The sequence below is a fragment of the Lynx rufus genome, unplaced genomic scaffold (genome assembly GCF_022079265.1).
Source record: "Lynx rufus isolate CCGP_SWC_20201006 ecotype Redwood Valley unplaced genomic scaffold, mLynRuf1.p SCAF_31, whole genome shotgun sequence".
Taxonomy (NCBI): domain Eukaryota; kingdom Metazoa; phylum Chordata; class Mammalia; order Carnivora; family Felidae; genus Lynx; species Lynx rufus.
This window is the reverse complement of record NW_025814847.1, coordinates 3,153,649-3,161,791: the sequence shown is the minus strand read 5'-3', so window position 1 is coordinate 3,161,791 and position 8,143 is coordinate 3,153,649. Positions and strand designations below refer to the sequence as shown.

The following is an 8,143-nucleotide window of genomic DNA, read 5'->3' as shown; positions in this document are numbered from 1 at the left end:
CTGGCACAGGGGAGAGGCTGCCTCTGCAGCTGTGAGGGGAGCAGGGGGCCGACCCAGGGTCCCCGTCGGAGCTGGTCCCACTTCTGGGGCGAGAGGAGGGCACGGACACAAGGAACCAGGAAGGGAGGGCGGCCTCCGGAATTTGAGGGTGTCTGCGCCCACTTGCTGGAAGGGTGTGGATGGAACAGAGGGCACTGATAATCAGGGCCTTGGGACAGGGTGAACAGGGTGACGGGAAGGGAAGTAGCAGGTCCCCAAAAAGGAACTGAAAGAAAGACTGCCCTGAGGAAACCCAGATACTCCCGTTAGCATTTCCCCCGAGACCATCTGTCTTCGTGAAACAGACGAAATAAAAACAAAGGACAAGACCAAGGTCTCGAGAGCCATGGATTCCTGGGAATTTCATTTCCTGCAATGTTTTGCTTGAGTGCCCTGGCCTGTCCGAGGAAGGGGGGTACCGGGGTTCTAGGAAATTCCCGACTCCGGGGCATCTGTAAACAGGGCGTTTCTCATTAGACATGAGCTTGGCTTATAAGGCTTTGACATCCCTGTTATCCAAATAATTTTGTCAATAAAAAAACGTAGGCTTTCTCTTTCAATTTAATTGACTGGAGAAATATGTGAAATTACATAGAGTTTCTCCGTAAACATCTGGATTGGAAAATTATGTAGGAAAGAAAGAAAGAAAAAAGGTAGAAAGAAGGAAGAGGAGGAAGGAAGGAAGGGAGGAAATGGAAAATTTAAGTTCACTGTTGAATGTTAAATTTTATCTTTTTTTTTTTTTTAATTTTTTTTTTCAACATTTATTTATTTTTGGGACAGAGAGAGAGAGACAGAGCATGAACGGGGGAGGGGCAGAGAGAGGGAGACACAGAATCGGAAAGAGGCTCCAGGCTCCGAGCCATCAGCCCAGAGCCCGACGCGGGGCTCGAACTCACGGACCGCGAGATCGTGACCTGGCTGAAGTCGGACGCTTAACCAACTGCACCACCCAGGCGCCCCAAATTTTATCTTCTTTAAATAAAGCCTGGCTCTCTGCATCACAGCCACCTGTGTCCCTGCCGTCTGTCTTTCTGTCCTTCTGTCCTTCCTCTCTGGGATCAGCACCTTCTGCTGATCTCAGAGCTCTCACTGCCTTCCTCCCAGCTTGAGTCGGCTTCCAGCCTCCTGAAGCCCAGGCTCACCGTCCAGCCTGGGGGGCAGGCCCCCCCCTGCAGCCTGAGGGCTGAGCCTCCTCCCTCCCTGGTGCCCTCCTTGCCAGCAGGTGCCCGAGGTCTTGCCCTGCCACAGGCGGACAGGTACCTGGGTGCCCTTTGCCAGGAGAATAGCTGGGGCGTGAGAGCCCAGGACTGCTGGGAGCCGCTGAGAGTGATCCCCTGCGCAGGGCAGGGTAGGGCAGGGGGAGAGGTGCAGGCAGCCCCCTGCAGGGGAAGCCATGGCCTGGGGGAGAGCGAAGCCGGCTCCAGGTCTGTCTCTGCCTTTCATGACCCGGGGTAAGTTCACCCCTGACGGAGCCCCTTCCTCTGTGAAAGGTCCCCTCAAGGCCCTCCCCACTATGACATCCTGAGCTTGGGTGCCCCCATCTGGACAGGACTCTCCTTTGGCTTCTCCAAGGCCTGTGCTCTCTGTCTCCATCCTGTCCTAGCCCCGGGTGCTGACAGGTTCGGACAGCTGAGGACCCTTCAAAACCAGGAGCCTAGGCTTTCCGCCGTCAGTGGCTCAGCCCCCCAGGCCGGAAGGATATTGTCTCTTTGAAGCTCCGCTCACAATCCTTGACCCTCTGCTGTCTCCGTCTCCACTCCTGAGCAGGGTCTTCTAGACCATGTGTGAAGGCCAGCAGCCCCTTCCCCGGTGTTTGCAAACTCTGTGTGCACGGCAGGCTCAGGACACGAGCCACAGCGGTGAACCGACAAGAAGCTGCTAACCCACGGCCCGGCTAGAGCCGTGCAGGCCCGCCTGTGGTCAGCACAAAATGCCACCTCCCTTCTCTCTGCTCCCCTGGTGCTGAGCCCCTCTCACCAACGCTGGGGGCCCCGAGACAGTCACTGTTGGCTCAGAATTGCTGGCGAACAGCCCTCGGGGCGGTACCACAGTGGAGGCTGAATCGCAGTCCCTCCGGGAGCCCAGTGCACCGTCCCCACCCCCACCCCGGTTGCAACAAGGGCTGTTTCTCCGAATTTCATGGAAGTTGCAGCCAACTTTGCCTATTTCCACATCAGCTCAGCCCTGACCGTTTGGCCGGGGAGCTGCCTTTGGGTCTCCCCGGACACTTCGTTGGGCCCATTCATTCCTGAGGGAGCCAGCAGGTGCTCACAGCCCAGTCAGAGAAGGATTGGAAGGATCGAGGGCGCACTGGTCCCGGCCATCAGGAAACTCGAAGTGCAATTACCAACATATGCTGCGTTCGCTCAGGTTGATGGTGTTTGCGGCTGCCTGAACAAACATACACGCCCTGGGCATCTGACTCCTGGAGGAGCCTGAGGGGGGGACCCACACCTACCTTCTGCTTCGACCAACTGCACCATCCGTAGGCTAGCTGTGATGAACACACAATATGTTAGAGCCACGAGGAAGCTCGGTGGAGAGAAATGGGGAGATGCCCCACCATGTGGAGCCACAGTACCCGGCCCTCCCTCGTCTCTAGGACGCTGCCCCCCCTGCACAGGTGTGCTCAGTTTCCTGCTGCGTGGACTTGACAGGGACCATGGAAACCAGCTGCCGTGGACACAGCCGGGAGCTTCATGGCTCTGAGCGGAAGGCCCGGGGGGACTTTGGCTCCCGTGGCCGCCTGTGGGGCGGCACCATGGGTGTCTGTCTCCCGGGAGCCCGTCCCTGATCCCCGGAGGAGACCCCGAGAGGGTGCCTGGTGGGGAGCACAGGGCTCCATCCGGGACCTGGGAAGTTCGGGGCGGACCCCAGCTGTGCTTGCCAGGAGCAAGCATCGACCTGATGGGAACAGCTCACACCTAAGGGCAAGCTCTCGCCTTCTGACACCCTGGCAACGGTTCCCTGAGGGGAGCATGGTCATTGTCTCCGCATCAGAGACTCAAGGAGAAGGCAGGGAGCTGACATGACTGCCCGAGGCCACAGGCTGCAGAGCGCGGAGGACTCCCGCCTCCCGGACCCTGCCCCGGTCCCCACCGCCCTGCTGCAGGGGACCTCCTGGTCTGAGACCCAAGCACAGTCCCTTCCGGTCACATTCACACACCAACACTGCAATCGCAAAAGTTCTAGGAGGCATCCAGACCGAGTACAAAGCACACCTTTGCTGGGGGGCCCATGTTTTTCTGCAAGACGTAAAACCAATAGGCCTTTCAAGTAACGGGTACATCCAGCTTCCTGAGGCTGCGAGCAGGGCCAGAGTCCCCAGACAGAGGTGACGTGCACGTTGGAGAAGAGTTACGTTATGTGTGTTAGAAAACAGGCTGATTCTCTTACGACAGGTGCGGCGGCTCCTCTAAAGTAATGGGACACAACAAGCCAAGGGCACAAGCAGACCCAAACCGCAATGGGACGCAGCAGCTGGCACGTGGGGACAGGGACCTGCCGTCCGGGCCGGGCAGCGTCCGGCGGGATGCAGCCGCCTGCTGTCGGAATGAGGGAGTTAGTGAGGACATCATTGCGTAGAAGGATCTGGAATCTTCTACAAGCACTACTGGCCTGAGCCTTTCTCTGGGTTCTCTGCTTCCTGGGAGAGCGAGGAACGATGTGAACACAGCGAGGGGGCAGGCCCCGCGTGAGGACAGCTCACAGACCTGGAGAGGGGTCTGGGGCTCTGGCAGGCAGCGGTCCCCCAGGCGGTCCTGCCCTGCTGCAGGGGACACATGGGTCTTCCTTTCAGGACAAGGTCGTTCTTTGCCCGTCCCCTTCTTTCCTATCCCGGTCTCCAGAAGGACCCAGGGTATCAGGTCCCCTGGGCTGTGCCGCATGGGGCATTTTGGGGTCTGGAGGGGCGGCCCGGAGGCCCTTGCCTTCTGGTCACGGCTCTGCAAGAGGGGACTGAGGAAGGACGTTGAGGGTGTCTCGGGGACCGGCTGGGGAAGCGTGGTCTTCGTGGCAGGCACAGCAGAGCTCACCTACCCATCATATCTTCTCCCACATTTTCCAGTTCTGGGTAGGTAGCCAGGGCCCTGCGACTAGGTGGCCAAACCCATGAGCAGAGATCACGCCGCTTCAGGAGGGAGAGAAACCCCCACGGCGATTCCCCTGTGTGCCTTCCCTACTGTGGCCCCGAGGGGTGCAGCCACCAGGGCGTGATGCCTCTACCTTGTGTGACAGGACCCCCCTCAGTCTCAGAATCTCCCCTTGTCTCAGCCCCTGAGCGACTGGAGTGCGGGTTCCCGTAGCACAGCCTCCCTGAGCCTGACCTTGGGCCACTCCGCTCCAGAGCAAGTCACAGGGCGCGGCCCCCACTCCAGGGCCGGGGCTCCCACAGCGTGTGGGCAGCCACGGTGGAAGCTGCCTCCTACGCTGGGCACTTGGCGTCGGCCCAGATGTGCTCGGGGCTCTCGATCCGTGATGTCGTCACGTCCAGACTCTCAGAGTTAGGCGGCGAGGACACTGCGGGACAGCAGGTCAGGACCGGGTTCAAGGGGACGCCCCACGAGGACCAGGACCTGATTCCAGCACGACTCCAATTCTTGCTCGGTCCCGCCTCCCGGGGTCAAGGGAGTCTACTGGGTGGATTTCATGAGCGCCATGGGTTCTAGGGTTTTCTCCTTATTCTCAATGACAAAACACTCACCGTGTCTGTTTCCAAAGCCCTAGGCGCCTTCAGCACTGTGGTCAACGGTTCTGGAGCTCATGGATCTCACATGGAGGATTCTGGAAACGTGGTTTCTGTGAAGGGAACTCAAGGAAGTTCTGTGTCGTTTGATATGACCCGAAGTCCAGAATCACTTCCAGGAGTCAAGCTGGAGAAGATTTCTTGGGCCATTAAAAACAAGTCCGACTACCTACTCCTCTTGCTCATGTCTCCTGGGGACGATGTTCCAACATGGGTCAACTTCCAGGACAAGTTCGAGAAGAGGGTCCATGTGCTCAACACCACCACCCTGAGGATTGACAACCTGACCCTTGAGGACAGTGGGCCGTACTGGGCTCGAGTCTCCTTAACAGGAGGAAGAGAAACGAACCGGTATTTCCACCTCACTGTCTACGGTAGGTGGTGGCTCCTCCCCCAATCCACAAATACCCACTTCTTTTGTCCTTGGGAGTGTCCCTGGCCCCCCTCGCAGGACCCCTTCCAGACCCCAGACTTGAGGCTCTGGCTTCTCCCTTGAAACTGGACGCAATGTGTTCACCACAAGTCGAGGCAGAGCTGAGATCACGCCTGAGGCTTCACGCAGTGGCTCCCGTCCTCATAGCCACTCGCTGTATATTTGGGTCGAGTCCTCTTATCTGTAAAGTGGATTCATTATCCTTGGGGGAGGATGCCAGGGCGACAGTGAGATTCCGCCCGCGAAAGCATGAGGCGTGATGCTTCCCACTCACGTGACCCCGTGTCCTCTTGTCCCTCGGGCCCCAGAACCCGTGCCCCGCCCCCAGATCCTGGACAAGACTCCATCCGTCACACCAGACTGGTGCAATGTCACCCTGGAGTGCCACGCCCCGGGAACCAGAGAGGATGTGAATGTGTCCTGGGAGAGCAAGGGCCTCCCCAGGGAGCTGGAGCAGAGAGGGGTCCCAGGACCGGCTCCCAACCCCTGGACCCTGGCTCTGAAGCTGCCCCTGAGCCAGCCCAGCCCCAGCATCACCTGTGTGGTCAGCAACCCGGGGGACCGGAAAACTGCCACCCGGGACCTTGGGGAAGTCTGTGGCCACGGTGAGTGCATCCTGTCAGAGGGGAAGGGACTCCCGGAGCTCAGGTCCCCTGGGTGAGGGTTCCGGGCTCTGTCCCCCATATTTAGGTCACCTCCTGCCACCGTCACCCGTCCAGGAGGCTGGCAGGCACATCCCGCTTGCTTCTGCCTTTCGGTGTCTCTCTCCGGCTCCTCTGCAGCCCTCACCCCTGCTGGTCCAGGCAGCCCCCTCGGGTACCTCACCCCTGCCTCATTCTTCAGTCCTTGTGTGTCCCGGGAGGTTTCCAGCAAGCGAGGGGGGAGGGTCAGTGGTCGGTGCCCAGCAAGCGAGGGGGGAGGGTCAGTGGTCGGTGCCACCTGAGGGAGGCCGAGCCAGCCGCGGCCTGCAGGGTTCAGGCGTCGGGGCTCGTGTGCCCGTCTCCGGTCTCGGGGACACGCTTCCCGCCCCAGTGCTCGCCTGGATTCCCGGATGCGTCCTGGGCTCCCCAGGTTTCAGCCTCTGGCCAGGCTGCTGCTTCTTCCCCCAGACCTTCCAGTCCCGCGTCCTCCCCTTCCGCACTTACTCCCGTCCAGGGACCCTTTTCCTGCAGCTGCCCCACCGTGGGTGACCCCTGCCGGCCCACAGGAGCCCCCGCTGGGGACCCGTCCAGCAGGCACTGACCTCGAGCGGGGCTCCTCACCTGGTTTGCTCAGGGCCCTGCAGGAGTCCCCGCTGAGCCACCCTCACCCCTCACCTCCTCTCAGGAGCACAGGGCCCCCCCCACCCCCGCCGCCACCCAGAGCTGATGCTGTGGCCGCGGATCAGTGTCTCGTGCGGCCTGCTCACCCGGAGGGAAGGGCCGTGGCTGCTTCTGCTTTGCCTTCCTGTCCCACCTCGGCCTCCCCACCTGACTTGCTCACCGTCAGCGTGTCCCCGAGTGAGCAGCGACCGGCCTCCCCGTGTGCCGCCTCGTCCCTCCACCCCATCGTCCCCTGCTGCCTCAGCATCCCCGAGTCCCCGGGGAAGCTCGTCCCTCAGTGACCCCTACCCCTCTGGAGGAGCCTCCTGCCTCCCGCTCACCCTCCTCCCTCCGGCTCCTCCCTCAACTCAGTCCTGCCCTCCCCTCCTCCGGGAAGCCCTCCCTGGAGACCCGTGTACCGGCTGTGAACCTCTAGTGCACCGCCATGGCCCTGGCTGGCTGCCTTCGGCCTTTTCCCAGCCCTCCCCCCACGGCTGAGCCGCTCAAGCGCCTGGACCCTGTCCTGTCCCTCTCAGCACCCCGGCGCCAAGCAGGGCCCGGTGCTGGTTGAGCGTCAGGACCTGCCGTGTTCCCCTTCTCCAGCCGAGACGGGGTCCCTTCACACGTCTCCACGTGCCTGGCAACGGGCATGTGACGTTGTCTCTTGTCTCATCCTTCTTCACTGTGTGGGAGGCAAATAGGTCCACTTGGACAGGCCGGTGCTGGTTACTTGAGAGACATCCTGGGGGCTCTTGGCATCACGTTCATGATCCTCGGAGCTGGACTGTACCTTCGGTGCTCACGTGGGAAGAAGCAGAGCTTGGAGCCTGGGAGAGGCAGGTGCACTTGTCCTTCCCGTGCCCACGTACCTCCCCCCGCCCCCTACTGACCCTCAGCTCCGTTGCCCCTGCATCTTGCTGCTAAGGGATGTCTCTGCAGAAGGCTGGTGGGTGTGGGCGTGACCGAGGGGGGCATGGTTGGGGAGGGTACAGGTTTCCAAGGCTCAGATTCAAGCTCCATCCGTGGGACTCTCGTGCAGGGTCGCAGGAAGAGCACAGGGACCGATTTGGTGGCGTCTGTTATGCAGGGAAGATGTCCCGAGACCACAGGAAGCAGGTGAGGCCTGGGTTCTCCCGCGTCCCGGTGCCTGGGTGTGAGTTTGTCAAACCCAGGGATCAGCAGTTTCTGGCCTCGTTGCCTCTGTATCTCTCTCCAGACAGTGCAGAGTTAACACGGGGTCCGTGCGGTGCTGGGCGATTTGGGGGGAGGTCACGTGAGCGGCATCGCATCTGTGTGGGTCCCTCTGGGGCCTCTGTGTCCCTCAGCTGTGGCAGGAACCCTCTGTCTGCGTTCCAGGGTTCGGGGGAACCACATCTCGAACAGGAGACACCGCTCACGACAGTCTACAGTGAGGTCCGCCACCCAGGCCAGGGCTTGAGGGTGATTTAACTGGAAGGAGCAGGGAATCCAGCCTCCCCCCCCCGCCCCAACACCTCTGTTGTGCGCGTGATGCCTGCGGCCCTGGTCCTGCCCCCTCCCCCTCTGACTGCTCTCAGCAGGGACCGGATTCATCCACCCTCCGTGAATCTCTATGCGGACACGTCGTGCCCAAGTTGAGCAGAA

At 60.8% G+C, this 8,143-nt stretch overlaps 1 protein-coding gene across 2 annotated transcripts; it reads left to right on the top strand.

Moving 5' to 3' along the window:
* Positions 1–3,848: 3,848 nt before the first annotated feature.
* On the top strand, positions 3,849–8,143 carry LOC124521814 (uncharacterized). Of its 2 annotated transcripts, XM_047092945.1 has the most exons (6): positions 3,849–4,114; positions 4,762–5,160; positions 5,528–5,824; positions 7,222–7,356; positions 7,560–7,636; positions 7,877–8,143. In XM_047092945.1, the coding sequence occupies exons 1-6, from the start codon at positions 3,928–3,930 to the stop codon at positions 7,967–7,969; spliced, it is 1,188 nt and encodes a 395-aa protein (XP_046948901.1). In that variant the 5' UTR covers positions 3,849–3,927; the 3' UTR covers positions 7,970–8,143. The 2 variants fall into 2 exon arrangements, with proteins under 2 accessions (XP_046948901.1, XP_046948902.1); XM_047092946.1 differs by lacking the exon at positions 7,222–7,356 and having other exon boundaries at positions 3,855–4,114.

Bases quoted from the DNA above. Each gene is read 5' to 3' on its own strand.
- LOC124521814 (XM_047092945.1), top strand. From the start codon at position 3,928: ATGGGGCATTTTGGGGTCTGGAGGGGCGGCCCGGAGGCCCTTGCCTTC. The intron at 4,115-4,761 runs GTAGGTAGCCAG...CTGTTTCCAAAG, and splicing joins CCCACATTTTCCAGTTCTGG to CCCTAGGCGCCTTCAGCACT. The intron at 5,825-7,221 runs GTGAGTGCATCC...GGAGGCAAATAG, and splicing joins TGGGGAAGTCTGTGGCCACG to GTCCACTTGGACAGGCCGGT.